The sequence below is a fragment of the Hemicordylus capensis genome, chromosome 5 (genome assembly GCF_027244095.1).
Source record: "Hemicordylus capensis ecotype Gifberg chromosome 5, rHemCap1.1.pri, whole genome shotgun sequence".
NCBI classification, from domain to species: domain Eukaryota; kingdom Metazoa; phylum Chordata; class Lepidosauria; order Squamata; family Cordylidae; genus Hemicordylus; species Hemicordylus capensis.
Genome location: NC_069661.1, coordinates 149,015,420 through 149,033,151, shown reverse-complemented (window position 1 = coordinate 149,033,151; position 17,732 = coordinate 149,015,420). Strand labels below are relative to the sequence as shown.

At 40.4% G+C, this 17,732-nt stretch overlaps 1 protein-coding gene and 1 long non-coding RNA gene across 6 annotated transcripts in view; one reads left to right on the top strand and one right to left on the bottom strand.

The window, feature by feature from the left end:
* Positions 1 to 10,799, top strand: part of PHTF2 (putative homeodomain transcription factor 2) — a 122,917-nt gene extending 112,118 nt beyond the window's left edge. For 4 of the 5 annotated variants that reach the window (XM_053253277.1, XM_053253273.1, XM_053253275.1 and 1 more), the window contains 2 exons: positions 1,164 to 1,259; positions 3,842 to 4,325. In XM_053253277.1, coding sequence (XP_053109252.1) covers positions 1,164 to 1,259; positions 3,842 to 3,997 — 252 coding nt within the window. In that variant the 3' untranslated portion in view covers positions 3,998 to 4,325. Of the gene's footprint in view, positions 1 to 1,163; positions 1,260 to 3,841; positions 4,326 to 8,112 lie in introns of those variants that run through there. The other variant, XM_053253276.1, reaches the window with a different exon arrangement.
* The window catches only part of LOC128326453 (uncharacterized), a 62,622-nt gene that overhangs the window by 12,552 nt on the left and 32,338 nt on the right, over positions 1 to 17,732 (bottom strand). The window contains exons 2-3 of the long non-coding RNA XR_008308051.1: positions 13,062 to 13,225; positions 906 to 11,229 (exon numbers count right to left, since the gene is read on the bottom strand). This is a non-coding gene — a long non-coding RNA (uncharacterized LOC128326453). The remainder of the gene's footprint in view (positions 1 to 905; positions 11,230 to 13,061; positions 13,226 to 17,732) is intronic.

The following is a 17,732-nucleotide window of genomic DNA, read 5'->3' as shown; positions in this document are numbered from 1 at the left end:
CATTCTAAAGGCCTCCAGACCAGTCCGGACACGGGGTGGTTTTGGTTTGGAAGGGTAGGGTGGGGGGTTCCAAGTAAGTACGGGGGGGGCTTTACTTACCCCTCCATTGAACGGCACCGTATTTCTTTGAGCAAGCGGGTGGCATGCTTCCCTGCCGCCCGCTTCATTCCCCCTCTCGGCGCGGCTCCCTCCTGGCTTTTGATTGAAAAGTTCTCTGAATTCTGAATCGGGGCGGCAGGGTATCTCCCAGTCCCTGCCGCCCTCTCCAATGCCCCCGCTCGGCTGGCGGCCGCCCCCTGAGACCCCAAGACCCCTGCCGCCCCTTCCCTTCCCAATACAGCAAGGGGTCGGCAGGAGAACTCCCCTGCTGTCCCCGTCCACTTCACCGGCTGGGCTGCAAATGGCTTCTAGGAAGCCTTTTGCGCGCGTGCGCAAAAGGCTTCCTAGAAGCCATTTGCAGCCCAGCCGGCGAAGCGAGCGGATGGCAGGGAGTTCTCCCGCCGCCCACTTCAGAAACTTTAGAGAACGGGCGGCGGGAGAACTCCCTGCCGTCCACTTGCTTTGCCGGCTGGGCTGCAAATAGCTTCTAGGAAGCCTTTCTGTTCCCTTAAGTTAAGCTGAAGGAAGGAAAATGCATTTGTTTCTCGTTTTTTGTTATGTACATATGGTACAGATTGATATAGTATTCAGTTTCCTTTATCTGCAGAACTACAGACAGGCAGGCAAAAAACCCAGAAAACTGAACGAAGGCAGACCTGTGTGCAGATTTGCATCTGCCACTAAATCTCTACTAAGTGGTGAGATTTAGGTCTTAAAACACAGCATGGGTGGGGGAAAAGAACTCACTTCTTTTAGCAGATCTTTTCCATTGTGAGGTTCTGTGACCAGAACCAGGAAGCACTTACTTCTTAGTGAGGTTATGTGACATGGCAGCTGGGGATGCTGGGAGTTGTAGTCAACAACATCTGGGAATTCCTGTTAGAGGGAACACTGTCCCAGAGTCATTTACTCTGAACATGACTTCATTTCTGAAATGAGAGGTCCATTTTAGTTACTGGTGAAAGAAAAGCTTGCTGCAGATGCTCAGATTTCAAATCATGCAGCTGACTTAAGAGTCTGGAAAGAATTAATGTGACAAAATTTATTTTTTCCCCCTCTGCTAGATAAATCTGTACTTGAAAATGGAAAAGAAACCGAACAAGAAGGAAGAACTGACATTAGTAAACAATGTTTTAAAACTTGCTACAAAATTACTCAAGGTATTGGAGGTGGGGGAATGGGACATTGACATGCATACGTATTTGTAAATAGCTCTTGTTTTCCATGAGCACATTTACCTATTTGGGTGGTGGTCTTTCTTTTCCCAACTGCTTTGCCATTTGCGCTCTGCCACTTAAAATTACTTATACATATATCAGTCCTACAATAAGTATGTATACTCACACATAGATGCATGCATACATGCATCCCTACAGTTTCGAGTCCAAAAGATGCCCCAGCAGTTTACATAAAAATAAAAAGCCAGTGTATGCAAACAATAAAACAAATCCTACAATAAAAAAGGGATAGAGCTAGCTTAGCCTGCATTCCTTCAAAGAGCTCTTGGGAAGACAGTGACTGACATCCAGGCTTGCTGGTGGTGCAGGGGTTTGTGGTGATTTTCACCAGTCTCCCCTTCACTTTGAAGCCCCCTGCGCCTCTCAAAAATATGTCCCACAGGCTTCAGGGGCACATTTTCAGGAACTTCAGAGGGGAAGAGGACATAGGTGAAAATCTCCCCCTACCCCGCCAATCAGGCAGCAGTGCAGCTTTAGTCTGGATATCAGCCACAGTTACACCAATGTAGTGCTAGTCTGGATGTCAGTCAGTGAGTTATGCTTGTCTCCAAAATAAATGAAGTTTTATTAAAACCATCAGTAAACTTTACATATCCAGATATACCTGAAGGTAGGAAGCAATGCAAATAGAGAAGTTCACTCTCCTTAAAATTAGATATCTCATTGGGGATATCTAGGTTTAGAGAAATTTGGCTTCCATTTCAAAATGCAGCTTATAAGATTCAATCCACCAGGCAAGTTATTTGAATTGCTTGACACAATACTAAAAAAGCATATTATTCTCAAATTCAGTTTCTATTGGCTGTTTTCAAGCCATATTTAAACTACATATACAAGCAATTTATAAAACATCCACATATAAGAAAAATACTATTATATTTGCATAAGCAATCTGCTATATTAAAATACTGTTTTTGCTGTAGCTTAAGGTGTTTAATTACTTCACCCAGATTCACCAAAGGAATGCTGCTGTTGTATAGCGTTTAACCATTTGTTGTGGTTCTGTCTTTGAGCATCATGTTTTACTAACAGTGTTACCTTCCTATCTTTGCCCATGCAATACTGTTCTTTTTTCCACACACTTCCAATAAAGAGTAAGGAAGCTAGGGTGAGCAGATACCACGAGTGCTATGCTAATACTTTCACAGTGCAGTATGAATGGCAGCTGGTTCTCAGTCTTGGATTCTTGGGATGCAGTTCTTTATTAAACATAGGAAGTTTGTGGGCAGCACTCGGGAGGAAGTATAGAAGGCTCCCCCCACCGCCCATCTAACCTTCAAAATACAATTATTTTATTCCATTTTTAAAGTAGTGCAGATGCTTAGTGTAAAAATGTTTCCCTTCTGGCTGCCATCTGCCAAGCTGGATGTTAGATGTAGGTGCAAGTTGTATGAGAGTTGCAGATCATCTGTGGGCTGCACAAACTTTCTCTGAGTCCCCGCCCTGCCATAGAATAGGCAAGTCTTAATGAGATCAATGGGACTATACAATAAATGTGCATAGGAGTGTGTCTTTATGGTGAAAGACTGACCAAACTTGGGGCATTCCATCAAACCTATGTTTCTGAAGAATCTTCACAGCATAGTCTATACAGATGTCACAACTGACATCTTTATTTTTGCAGACATCATGTGTGGCTCTGCAAGTAACTTTCAGGCAGGTCGGCTGTGAGACTGTACACATAATTTCCATCATGTAGCTACGAGCGCACTAAGAACTTGCCCATATGCAGTTCTAGAACTGCTGTCCATTTTTGGTTTTGACCTTTTTGCATTTTTCACTTCAGTTAACAATTTCATCTAACAGTTCTTCAGCTGCATATGGATCAGTTCTGACTTAGCTGGCTGGCTTTATGCAGGACGTGTACTAGAACTCCATAACTCCTGCCTCTAGGTGTGGGGTCAGAGGCATCCTATCTATATATATATATTTCTCCTGGGTGTGCCCAGGAAAAATGCGTCCCGGCAGCCCAGCTGATTGGCTGGGCTGCGGGGGCGCCTGATTGGTCCTGGCGCACCCAGGAGAACTGCCTGGCTGGGCGGCTGCGGAGGCAAGGCGGCGGGCCAGGCTGCAGCGGCACTCTCGGCCCAGCTGGCCGTGGCGGCGGCGGCACTCTCGGCCCGCCTGCCCGCGGCGGTGGCACTCTAGGGGGGTGTGGAGGGAGGAGGAGGCGGCGGCATGGTGGGGGGGGGAGGCGGAAGGAGCCGGTGGCGGCGGCACCGCTGGCTCTGCCCCCAGTCCCCGAGACGGCGGGGAACGGCTGTGTCCAGCTAGAGGCGCAGATGCTCTGCGCCCAGCCCCACTAGTATAAAGTAATTACTGTCACAGCAGGCAGAGGAAATGTTGTTGTGGTGGTGGACCTTCTAAAGTCTCAACCACGAATGTGATTGGTTGAGACCTTCTAAAGTCTCAACCATGTACCACAAATGTGTTTGGAAGAGATATTACCTAGTATGTGAAATTTCAGATATCTCAATTTGTATAAATATATTTTTCATTGGTAGGAATTGGACAGTCCCTTCAGGTTATATGGATTGACAATGAATCCTCTGCTTTATAACATCACTCAAGTTGTCATTCTCTCTGCTGTTTCTGGTGTCATCAGTGACTTGCTTGGATTTAATCTAAAGGTATTGTATTCATTAATATTTTTGGATTGATTAGTGGATTAAGTGCCATCAAGTTGGTGTCAACACTTAGCGACCACATAGCTAGATTCTCTCCAGAATGATCTGTCTTCAACTTGGCCTTTGAGGTCTCTCAGTGGTGCATTCACTGCTGTCATGATCGTCATCCACCTTGCTGCTGGTCATCTTCTTCTTCTCTTTCCTTCAACTTTCCCCAGCTTTATGGACTTCTCAAGGGAGCTGGGTCTTCGCTTAATGTGTCCAAAGTATGATAGTTTGAGCCTGGTCATTTGTGCCTCCATTTAGTGAAAAGTCTGGATTGATTTGTTCTATGATCCATTTGTTTGTTTTCCTGGCTGTCCATGGTATCCTCAAATGTCTTCTCCAGCACCAAAGTTCAAAAGCCTCAATACCTTTTCTATCTTGCTGCTTCAAAGTCCAGCTTTCACATCCATAGAGTGTCACGGGAAAAACCATTGTCCGAACGATTCTAATCTTTGTAGGTATAGACACGTCATGGCATCTAAATATCCTTTCCAAGGCCTTCATTGCAACCCTACCAAGTGCTAGTATGTGGCGTATTTCTTGACTGCTGGATCCTTTACTGTTGATGGTCGATCCTAAAAGGCAGAAGCTATCCACCACTACAATGTCTTTATTATCAGTTCTGAGTCTGGTTGCTATACCTGTTGTCATCAGTTTAGTCTTCTTTACATTTAATCGTAGTTCCATATTTCCCACTGTGCTTCTTAACTTTCATTACTAGAGCTTGCAGATCATCCGCATTCTCAGGTATCAGAGAGGTGCAATCAGTGTTGCACAGGTTATTGATGTTTCTTCCTCCAACTTTAAAACCACGCTCATCTTCTTCCAATCCAGCTCATCTCAGTATATGTTCAGCATATGTTGAATAAATAAGGAATAAATAATTACTGTAGTCTTAAAAACCAGGAACCTCATTTGTAACTAGTAGCTGATGCATATTGTTTAAAATAACTGATTCATTTTTTAATTCATGGTATTGGTTTTCTCTTTGAGTTATGTTGTATACAGAATTTTTTTATGATTTCATCTGATTTCTTAGATCATCTGAGGAGGTCTGGCTCCAGTTGCCACCAGCTCATCTGGTGGCAACCCAGAGGCGGGCCTTCTCTGTAGCCGCTCCTGGACTGTGGAATGCACTCCCTGCAGACATCCGTAAATTGAATTCTTTATTGGAATTTAAGAGAGCCCTATAGACCTACCTGTTTGGCCTGGCCTTCCAGTGCTCTTAAATTGTTTTAAAGGGTCTTTGATGTTTGTGAACCGCCCTGAGCTATTTTGTAAGGGCGGTCTAAAAATTAAACAAACAAACAAACAAGCAAGCTTCCTTGAACCCCAGTCCTAAATATTTGCCTTTAGGGATTTGTCTGAAACCTGAAAATAATAATAATTCTGTAATATGGTTATACATACATGAATTGTGATGTCGTACGTTGAGTATTTATTTACAGTGTATGAAGATTAAGCACTGTCTTGCTGTGTTTTAAAAGTGGCTTAACTAATGTAGCCATGGCTAAAGAACAACAACATTTCATTATTCCTGGCTTCCTCGGATGATCAGAGATAGTACCTGGGTATGGCAGGTCAGCTGGAGGCCTAAAGCATCATTTCAGTGGAGTGAAAAACATATTCCATTGGCACCAAAGTATCTACTTACTATCGGTTTTAGACTTCTGAGTTCCAGCATGTTCAGCTAAACAGTTCTTCTACAGCATATCGCTCTGTTCTAAGCTAGCTTGTTGACTAGATGCAGAACATGTCCATGTACTACAACGTCACAGCTTCTGTCTTTAGGTGCAGGATCATACCCTTAATATCTTCTCCTCTTTTTTTTTGCATTTTAAACTTTTATTAGATTTTACAATAACTTTTAGATTCAATTGCATTCATTTCCTAACTCTACACATAAATAAATGTTGACTTCCAGCTCACCTATCTTCACGGTTCACAATAACTATACATATAGTGCACTGCTATAATAATTCAACATTTACAAACTGTATTCAATACTGCTTGATTTTTACCCACCCCAACCTGCTGCTATTACTATATTTTAAACCCTACTGAGAAGTCCATATTGGGAAAATAATTCTTTAAATAGAGCAAAATGGGTTCCCAGTATTCTTTAAAGCATTTGAAATTGTCATCTCTTATAAATGTTGTAAGCTTTGCCATCTCAGCAAATTCCAAAATTTTTATAAACCAGTCTTCTTTTGAGGGCATTTTAGCATCTTTCCACTTCTGCGCATAAACTATCCTGGCTGCTGTGGTTGCATACATTAAAAATGTTAAATTTCTTCTTAGATGCTCTTGTATTATTCCCAGCAGGAAGCACTCAGGCCTTTTGAAAAATGTCGTTTTGAGAATTTTCTTCAGATCATTATATATCATATCCCAAAAGGCCTTTGCCCTCCTGCATGACCACCACATATGCAGAAAATTTCCTTCACATTCTCCACATTTCCAACATTTGTTTGAAACATTTTTTTACATCAATGCTAATTTTTCCATTGTCAAATACCACCTATACATCATCTTATAATAATTTTCTTTTAAGGTATAACTTGCAGTAAATCTTAAATCTGTTTTCCCAAGCAGCCATATCTATATTGTGACCTACATCTTGAGCCCATTTTATCATTGTCGTTTTGACCACTTCCTCTCTTGTCTCCTCCAAAAGCAACAACTTATACATCTTGGAGACTAATCTTTCATCGTTTTCACACATCTCCTTCTCAAATCTCGAAATTTGATCTACAAACCCAACCTTAAGATCCTTTTTATAAATTTTATTTAGCTGATGATACTGAAACCAATTACTAACCATACTTCGTACTTCACTCAGTTTTTTTTAATTTACAGCCCTTCTCTTGAAAACATAACAGATCCTATAAGTACCCCATTTAGATTGCATGTTTATCTCTTTACGTGCCAAAGGCTTGATCGGGGATACCCATAATGGAGTTTTACACTCCAACCATTCTTTATATTTTACCCATACTCCCATCAGACTCCTTCTTACATAATGATTAAGAAAGTCTTTATGTACTTTGACTTTATCATACCACAAATATGAATGCCAGCCAAACCTTCTGTCAAATCCTTCCAGGTCAAGTCTGGGATTTCTTAATGTTATCCATTCCTTCAACCATGTCAAACAAACAGCATCAAAATACAACCTTAAATCTGGCAGGGTACGACCACCTCTTTCTTTTACATCTGTTAAATTCTTAAATATAATTCTCGGTCTTTTCCCTTGCCAAACAAATTTAGTTATATCCTTTTGCTATTGCTTGAAACAAGTTAACATATTAATTATAGGAATAGTCTGGAAAAGAAATAACATCTTAGGTAAGACATTCGTCTTTACCACTGAAATTCTTCCCATTAAAGAGAAATTCATTCTACCCCATCTTTGCAAATCAGTTCTCACTGTAGTCCATATTTTAATATAGTTATTTAAAAACAATAAAGAGTTTTTGCTTGTCAACCAGATGCCCAAATATTTAATTTTCTTCTCCACTTTCAATTCACTTATCTCATAAAATTTATCGTTTAGTTCCTGATCCATATTTTTTGTCAACAGCTTAGTTTTGTTCTGGATCAGTGGGGTGGTACTCCAAAACAGCCTGTGATACAAATCTCTGGATGGTTCATCATCACATAAGTTGCTTTAATTCTTAGTATCATGGCAAACTAGCATTCACAGTTGTCACAGCACAGTCCTGTGCATCTTTACTCAGAAGTAAGTTTAACTCTGTTCAGTCGGGGTTGCACCTAAGTAACTGTGTATAGAGTTGAAGCTTAGTCATTTTTCAGCTTTGGACCTTAAAACTTAGCTTTATTGGGTGCATTATAAAAATAACATTTATCTCTACCAGGGGTGTCCATTTGCGACCCTCCAGCTGTTGTTGGCTTACAATTCCTATCATTCCCAGTCACCGTGGCTAGTAGCCAGGGATGATTGTAGGCCAATCACAGCTGGAAGCCACAGTTAGATACCCCTGAAATACAGTTTATTAGCATGTAAGAGAAAGAATAAAAGTGAACAGCAAAACTGCAGTTAAACCTAAACCTAAATGTGTTCTCTGCTGCCTAACTTTCAGCTCTGGAAGATCAAATCCTGACACTTTGCAAAAAGAAACTGGCACAACCCTCTGGAAACAAGAGCCGATAAGACTATGCTGCCTCTCAAGCAGTCACTGATTCCTTATTTCAGATGTTAACGATTTCTTCAAGGATATCGTTTGGGGGAAAACTGAAGTGTTTACATCTGACTGTCTTTGTGCAATCTTTATATTTATTTTATCTTTTTATTTTTTGTAAACTTTATTTTAGCAGACATTGTATTTTATTTTGAAACATGAATATGCTTTGGTAATTGAAAGGGTCAAAAATTGAGATCCAGATACTTGAGATCCTGGTAATTGATCACACTAAATTGCTCAAATAACAACTGTGCTTCATCTGTTGTGAAAGTTAAAGCCCTAATGCTAGGCTTTTATACTTCAACAATGTCATGCTGAAGTCACTTTATTGAACATGAACTATAAAATGTTTAGAACATTTTATTGTGTTCCATCCTTTCAGGGGTAGTTTCAGAGCACCAGCATATTGTTGGTTACAGTAGAAAGTGACATTTACTGTAATGACAATGCATAGGCCAGGTAGCTACAAAATTTTTATATATAGAAATGTAAATGTTAGAGCCAGCAGGTTTCTTACCACCAGGATCTTAACCAGGATCCTAAACACATTGATCTGAAGTTTAAGCATCCACTTAATATTAATAAGGTATTACATAACAGGTCAATAAGTGCTCTTTGATAACATTTTTATTAGAGCAATAACTGTAAGCTGTTAACATGTCTAAAATATGTTTTGATAAATATTAGCTATGGTATTTATTTCAAACACTGGGCTGTTTGCACAGCTCTGACTGTGCCGCTCAATATGTGCACTTTTATTTTTTACTTTAATTATCTTTATATATACTAAATAGAATATATTATGGTGGACTGTGGTGCAATAATGCTGCCTTGCAAGATGAATACTATGGAATGTTGAAAGAGAGAAGGTACATTACGTAGGCTTAAGTTTAATGCTCTCCCATAGTACACTGTAGTATATGTGACTTATACCACACACAAAATATAAAAAAGGAACTGGTTAACATTGTAAAGCAAGCAACAATTGAAATTCTAATTTTCATTTTAACAAAACTGACTTTAGTTTATCTAAAAATACAATATAACAATTAAAAAATGTATTCTAAAGTTCCACAATACTACAACAAAGGGGGGGAAAATACAGAAGGTTTCCATTCACTTGAGAATCGACCTGATGGTAGCTAGGGGTCTGCACAAAACTGGTTTGCCCGGTTCAATTCAAGTCCAAACTGGACTCAAACGGAACTGGGCATGTTTGGTTTTGTGCCCCCTAACAGACCCTCGGCTCAGCTCAAATTCAAGCCAGTCTAGGAGTTTTAAAGTTTCCAATTTAAAAAGCAGCAACTCCTCCTCGAAGCCGAGTCTGGCGGTCTCAGGGGGTGCTGCCGCGGCAATGGAGGAGAGGATATCTCTGCCATCTCCCCCACTCTTCCAAAGGCTCTTTCAGCCCATTTTCAGGGTGTTCGGGCCCCGCATGTGCCCTGGCCATTTCTGTTGTCTGAGTTGGTATCATCTAGCCCACATTTGAGTTTGCTAACCAAAATATCACAGGGAACTTTGTCAAATGCTTTGTTGAAATCAAGATAAATGACAGCAAAGCATTCCCACAATCCACTAAGCTAGTAAACAGATTTTTTTTTTTAAAGGAAGATAATGTTAGTTTGGCAGATAACTGAACCTATTTTGGTTCTTGGATTTAGGAGTGTGATTAATTAACTGCTTTTTATTTTAATATGACAAAGCAAAAAATTCTTTACAGCCATTATTTTAGATTATACTATGAAACTGTAATAAGAAATTGTGTTAAAATCAAGTTTGGCATTCCTAAAATATTATTAGATTATGTGTGCATTGTGCTTACTATTCCAAAGTACATCTCTTTTGGACGGTAAGCAGCAGAAAACAATGTTGCTATTTAAAAATAAAAATCACCCTAAAACATATATATCAGAATTACTGAGATATATCAAATGTGTGGTATAAGGTATTTTTATATATAAAGCAACATAAGCATTTTGTATTTTATTTGTTGTACTAATGTTTAATAATGACCAAAGTGCATTTTGGGTTTGGTGTGTGTGTGTGTGTGTGTGTGTGTGTGTGTTTCCTTCCATGGAATGTATTACTGGAGCTTTAAGAACATACTATGTCTAGTTTCATGTTAAAAAAAAAAAGGTTTGGCTCTATGATCTGTTCTTCTTCCTTTGTTGTCTGCTGTTGGGGTTGTGTTTCACAATTAAGTATATTTTATAGGGTGTCTTTTTCCAAAATATGGTACAGACCTACACGAAACTAAATTTTGCACAGAATATATTTTTTTGGGGGGGGGAAGCAGGAGTTGTGTAGAAGTAAAACATGATTCTCCATTTCCACAGTCTGCTTCTGTCCTTTTTGTTTTTTAAAGGACAAACAACTGTTTTGAGAATGAAGATTTTTTTTTAGACACTTAAATGTTGACTCTGATCTTGTTAGAGTATCAATTTGAGGTCAAGGGAAAAGTTTGATTGTAACTGTTTTATACCTCAACAACTAGCAATATGCTGGATTGTCGCACTAATTATGGCAGAGTGGAAACCTTCAAATGAGGGCTTGCAAATATGAAAATAAAAGCAGGTATATTCAGATTGTTCCCATTTTATATATAGATCATACAAGTGAGGTTTGTGTTACACTCCTTATTTGGGAAAATAAGAGGTGAGCAGTAATGTGGCAGATCATGAGTGTGTGACTATTTTTGACATGCTTGAAACAGACAACGTGATCAGGCTTGGAATAAAAGCTTCTCTGGCTGATGGTATAAAAGTGTTCAATTGTGTGTTTCCCCCCCCTAATAATAATTTTTTTAAAAACCCAGTAGCTAGGAAGCACAATACTAAGGATATGTGTGCAGTTCAGTTTTCAGCAAAGTACATTCTTGGGAAAAGGAATAAAGACATTAACAGAACTCACTTTTTATCATCATGAAAGACTTTGAAATGCATCGTTTTGTTTCTGACTTTGGCAAGAAGCAAATTATTACTTGAAAGTGAAATAATCAAATCTGCTTTGAAGGTCCTGATTTGAAAGATTGAGAAATATTAAAAAATAAGATAGCTTATCCAATTGATGGTTGTTGTTTAAGGCTAGTAAGAACATAAATGCTGGATCAGGCCCAAGGCCCATCGCCCATCTAGTCCAGCATCCTGTTCCACACAGTGGCCCACCAAATGCCATTGGGTGCCTACAGGCAGAAGTTGAGGGTATGCCCTCTCTCCTGCTGTTACTCCCCTGCCACTGGTATTCAGAGGCATCCTGCCTTTTAGGCTGGAGGTGGCCAATGGCCCTCCAACTAGTAGCCATTAATAGACCTCTCCTCCATGAAGTTATCCATACCCCTCATGAAGTCATCAAGGTTGTTGACAGAGAATTCCACAAGCTGAGTATGTTTATCTATCTATCTGATTTGTGCACTGCCCCAAACTTTTGATCTCTGGGCAGTTAACAATAACATAAAAACAAGTTAAAAACATACAGAAAAACTAAACAATTTAGATAATTTAGTATCAAACACAGGTTAAAACCTAAAAAATTAAAAAGCTAAAAAAGATTGGGTAAAGAGCTGGATGTTATGCATTGTATGAATAAGCCCTTCCATTTGTTGGTCCTAAATTTGCTAGCACTAAATCCTTGGTTCTAGTGTTATGTGAGAGGGAAAATAATTTCTCTCTATCCACTTTCTCCACACCATGCATGATTTTATAGACCTCTATCATGTCTCCCCGCAGTCATCTATTTTCTAAACTAAAAAGCCCCAGGTGTTGTAGCCTTGCCTCATAAGAAAGGTGCTCTAGGCCCCTGCTCATCTTGGTTGCCCTCTTCTGCACCTTTTCCAGTTCTTCAGTGTCGTTTTTTAGATGTGGTGACCAGAATTGTATGCAGAACTACATGTGTGGCTGCACCATAGTTTTGTGCAAGGGCATTCTAATATTAGCAGTTTTATTTTCAACCCCCTTCCTAATAATCCCTAGCATAGAAGTGACCTTTTTCACAGCTGCCGCACATTGAGTCGACACTTTCAACGAGCTGTCCACCACAACCCCAAGATCCCTCTCCTGCTCAGTCACCGACAGCTCAGATCCCATCAACGTAAATTTGAATTTGGGTTTTTTTGTTCAAATGTGCATCACTTTACACATGCCAACACTGAAGCGCATTTGCCATTTTGTCGCCCACTCCACCAGTGTAGAGAGATCATTTTGGAGCTCCTCACAATCCGTTTTGGATTTCACTACCCTAATGAGTTTGGTATCATCTGCAAATCTGGCCACCTTGCTGCTTACCCCTACATCTAGAACATTTATGAATAAAAAATCACAGGACTGAGTACAGATCCCTGTGGGACCCCACTTCTTACTTCCCTCCATTGTGAAAACTCTCCATTTATACCTACCCTCAGTTTCCTGTCCTTCAACAAGTTACCAATCCACACATGTACTTGTCCCCTTATCCCATGACTGCTAAGTTTTCTCAGGAGTCTTTGATGAGGAACTTCGTTGAAAGCTTTTTGGAAGCCCAGGTATACTATGTCAACTGGATCACCTTTATCCACACACTTGTTGACACTCAAAGAACTCCAAAAGATTTGTGAAGCAAGATTTACCTTTGCAGGAGCCATGCTGGTTCTCTCCCAGCAGGGCCTGTCCTATGTTTTACAATTTTATCCTTGAGAATGCTTTCCATCAATTTGCCTGGAACAGACGTTAAGCTAACCAGCCTGTAATTTCCCAGATAACCCCTGGATACCTTTGTAAAAATTGGTGTTACATTGTCTACTTCCCAGTCCTCTGGTACAGAGCCTGATTGTAGGGATAAGTTATATATTTTAGCAAGGAGGTCAGCAATCTCACATTTGAGTTCTTTAAGGACTCTTGGATGGATGCCGTCTTGCCCTGGTGATCTGCTAGTATTCAATTTTTCCAGACAGTTTGGAACATCATCTCTTGTCACTCTTCTTTAGCCTCCATCTCTGAAAAGCCTGGTTCAGGAGCAGGTATATGCTCAGTATCCTCTGCTGTGAAGACAGATGCAAAGAACTCATTTAACTTATCTGCAACCTCCATTTACTCCTTATTAATCCCTTTCACTCAATCGGCTAATGGTCCAACCACTTCCCTAGCAGGTTTCCTGCTTCCAATGTATTTAAAGAAGTTTTTGTTATTCCCCTCAATGCTTTTAGCTGAATGTTCCTCAAACACTCTTTTCACTTCCCTTATTGTCACCTTACATTTCTTTTGCCAAAGTTTGTGTTCCTTTCTGTTCTCTTCATTTGGACAGGCCTTCCAATTTTGGAAGGAAGTCTTCTCCTTTATGGTTTCCTTGACTTTACCTGTTAGCCATGCTGGCATCCTCCTGGACTTAGAATGTATACCAACAAGGAGGAAAGGTATCACCAACTAGGGATGTGCATGAACCAGTCCAGAGGCCATTGTAGAGGCCTATGAACTGGTTTGAATGTGGCGCAGTTTGAAGGTTTGGTGCCAGGGGTGGTAATTCTTTTAAGGGTGGAGGAGTGCACTTACCCCTCCCGCTGCTTTTCCTCCACTGGCGCTCCTTTAAAAAAACAACTTCTTGGGGTGGCAGCGTACTTCCCTGCCATTCCGGCCCCATTTTTGCCCGAAGTGGCCAGAAATACTGTGTGCGCATGTATGCTGAATTTGATCGCACTATGGTCACTGTCCCCTGAGGGGTCCATGACACTGACATCACACACCAGGTCCTGGGTGCTACTCAGGATTAAGTCCAAGGTCGCCTTCTCTCTTGTTGGTTCCAAGACCAACTGTTCTACGGCACAGCCATTCAGCGTGTCTAGAAATTTGACCTTTTTGTCATTACCTGACTGTGAATTTACCCAATCTGTGTGGGTAATTGAAGTCACCCATTATTACTGCCCAGCCTTTGCTTGACTCCGCCCTGATTTCCTTCTGCAGGATGTGGGGAGTGCTTTGTGTGAAAGAAATATGTCTTGTCACTTGAGTGCAATTGGTACCTTCCCCAAGCAAGCAAAGGTTGGCAGACATAGTGTGTAAGAAGGGCAAACTCCCCCCAGCCCTGCAGCTGCCTGACATGCATCAGAAGGAAAACATGTGCTGCCGTTCATTGCCCTGAACCAACTAGAGATCTGTACACAAACAAGTTGGGTTAAAAAGTGCAACCCAGCAGCAGGGCCCAGATTGTTTTGTATAGATTTAGGGTTATTTAACATGTTTTAATTCCTATACTGAATTTAGTCATTATTTATTATGAATAATAAGTCTTTGTAGTCTGTTCTTTATTTACTCAAATGATTATGTAGTGAAACATGAGACTCACTCCAAGTCTGACACATTCTGTCCAACAACAAAAAAACTGGACACAGACACCAAGTGTCACTGGCTAATGTTACTATTAGAACCATGGTTTTTTAGACTATGTCCTAGGAAACCTTGAGCTTCTTTCTCAGTGAGAAGATCTGTAATAGTAGCTAAGTTTGCCAAATACTACCAATTCTGCAATGTGCAACCACAACTGAGTTTTGAGACGACACCTTAATTCAAAAACAAAACAGCAACAGCGTTGCACTTCAGGCTCTAGCTTTTCCAAGTGTGTGGCATTAACTAGGTGCAAAGAAGCTCCTTGATGCTACTAAAAGGATTTGCTCTTTGTTTAGATAAAGGAATCTCAGAGCATGTTTATTTTCAGGGTCTGTTAACAAACAAGGGCTCAACTGTTCCTTTGTTACATCTCATTTTAGCCAATATAAACTATTTTTCTGTTCAGCAGTAGCAGCCCTCTTTTCTGCTTGTTCAGGCCTTAGAAGTCATTATTTACTAACAGCTCCCAAATGAGCTTAATCTGTCTGTTAATGGAAGTTATTTATGAGGGATTAGGTTGCTTCTGTTCTAACACAATCACAGTCCAAAGCCCTGGAGGGTTGATCGTGCATTAAATGAATCTGTTTCCCTTTTTCTGCAAATGCTTCCGAATAGGATGTAAGTAATTTTCTGAGCCCAAATGGTTTAATTTCCATGAAACTAAGATGGCAGTGTTAAGGTATCTGTTCAATTGCTTGTGCTGGAAGGAGTAATGTAGGTCTTAAAAATTCCTGCCCTACTAGATATGTTGAGTAAGTGCCATAATCAGCAATCAGTTCTTTAGGTATCTCTGATTGGAAACTAGAACAATCTCCAGGATGATTTGTTTTCAACTTGGCCTTTAATGGGACAACATACATGCCTGTAATGTTATGTTAGACCTTTCCGCCATCCTCAAAGATTACAAGTCTTGGTAAAAAAACCAACAACCAGCTGAAGTCCTGTGAGTATAAATGAGATACCCAGACATTCTAAACAGATTTTTTTTTTTTTAAAGATCACCAGTTATTTCCTAGTGTTCTCTTGGTCACACTCCAACAAGCTGTCTCACACTGGGCAAAATGGCTCAGTTCTCCGTAACAGGTCTATAGAATCAACAGGCTGTAACTTGCAAAATGTGCTTTGCACTCCAGCCACTGGGAGCAACAGTTAAAGAGCAGAGTTAGCCACAGTGCAAATGCAAGGCAATCCTGAGTATATGTTTTTAAAGGTAAAGTTGTGCCATCTAGTCAATGTCAACTCCTGGTGATCACAGAGAAGTGGTTTTCTTTGGTAGAATACAGGAGGGGTTTACCAATACCAAGTCCCATGGGGATTTGAAACAGTAACCTCTGGCTCCCTAGGCAAGTTACTTCCCCGTTGCACCATTAGGTGGTTTTACTTTTCTGCAAATAAGCAAGCAACTGCCATTAATACCTGTAGCAGAAAAATAAAGTGCTGTACCTGCACTCAACAGGATTCCACTAAGAGCTTATAAGTGGCTATCCGCTAGGCCTGTTGACCAGCCTGACGGGAAAATTCAAGACTTCTGCGGTCGGTCGGTCGGTCAGCCAGCCTACAAGTTTTCCCTGACAGCTAATTTTCCTAAGTACAAAAGCTGGTCAATAAAACAGACTTTTTTGGTTGATGCCCACTTTTAAATTAAAATGTCACACAAAGGCAATTGAGAGTGAGATATTTAAACGTTTTCTGTAGATTGGCCACTTCCTTGATGTGCAAGGAAGGCAATTACAAGATAGCTCAAGTGTGCACTGCAGAATATCCAGGCAAGAGATGCACCCCAACTCCAACAAGCTAGATGTGACTGCCAGGCAGCATGCTCAGCTGGGAAGGCAAGCAAGACTCATTTAAAAAGCAAACAAACAAACAAAAACCAGTTCTGTTTTGCTACATAAAAGCACTACTATCAGTTGAGGACCTTTTACACAGAGCAGTGTGTACTAATACATATAAAATTCTGCTCCTGTGAGCACTCTCATTCATATTATATGCACACACACACATCACTACAAATATGTATATGCTTCTTTTGAACAAAACTTCTCAAAGTGGTTTGCATAGTAAGAAAAAATAAGATGGTTCCTTGTCCCCAAAACGCACACATACGCGCGTGTGTGTGCGCGCGCGCGCACACACACACACACACGAGTAAATTTACATCATTTGTCTATCTTTTACAAATTCTATCATATCTACTATTTCATATAATTTATTATGGAAATCTTATCCCATGACTCCTCTGGCTTCTTAGATTTCAGCGAACCACACACTCTCAAGCATATTTTGATATCCCTCTGTGTGTGTATGTTTTCTTTTTAATAAACAGTGAAATTCTTGGGCAGCTGATTCTTTTTTCTGGTCTCTTGTGCAACAGAAGCATATGAACAACTGTAGCGGATTACAGCCTTTGTCTCAGAACAAGCTCACATGAGGGAAAAATGTGGAATCTGCCCTGCTGAGCTGCCTAGCTAGGCTTTTCCTAAAACTATTCTGTATTATCGGTAGGTTCAAAATGCTGCTGCCACCACCCCTTTTGCCTACAGAAACTCTCTGGGCTTGGGGTGTGATAACCCAGAAATGTAAAAAGAAAAGACCTTTTAAAAAAAGTTTTATTCAATTACTACAGACTGCTTCCATCTGAGGCTTTCTCAGCTTTGAGATACAATTAAGAATACTTAGTAGGGTTACAAAAATAGGTTGCCTTAATGCACGCTTGTAATGCCCTAGGTAGGATGGGCATAGGCTAGTGTTTCTTATTTTAGTTGTGTTGCAGGTAAGCAATAATAGAACAGTATCAGGAATATGCAAAAGCACACACACCAAAGAAATATAACATCCCTAACGCAAACTTAGAAGATTGGTAATATTTGGCAAACCTATCTACTGCAGACGACCACAGTCTGTAACTATGCTTTTGCTCCAGTTGGGGCAATTAGCTGTGAAATCAGTTTGCAAGTGTGCAATAACAAAGGATCACAGGCGGCAGTCCAGGCGCAGAAAAATATCAATGCTGGAGTTACCCCTATAGGAGCAACAGACTTGGAGAACAGGCTTGTGAAAACAGAAATGAAATTTATTGAAATAACGAAAGCATGATGCCCCAAAAAAAAAAAGTAGCTGACAATCGGGGCCAAGAATACAAACTGATTATGTGGGCAAAAATGGAAA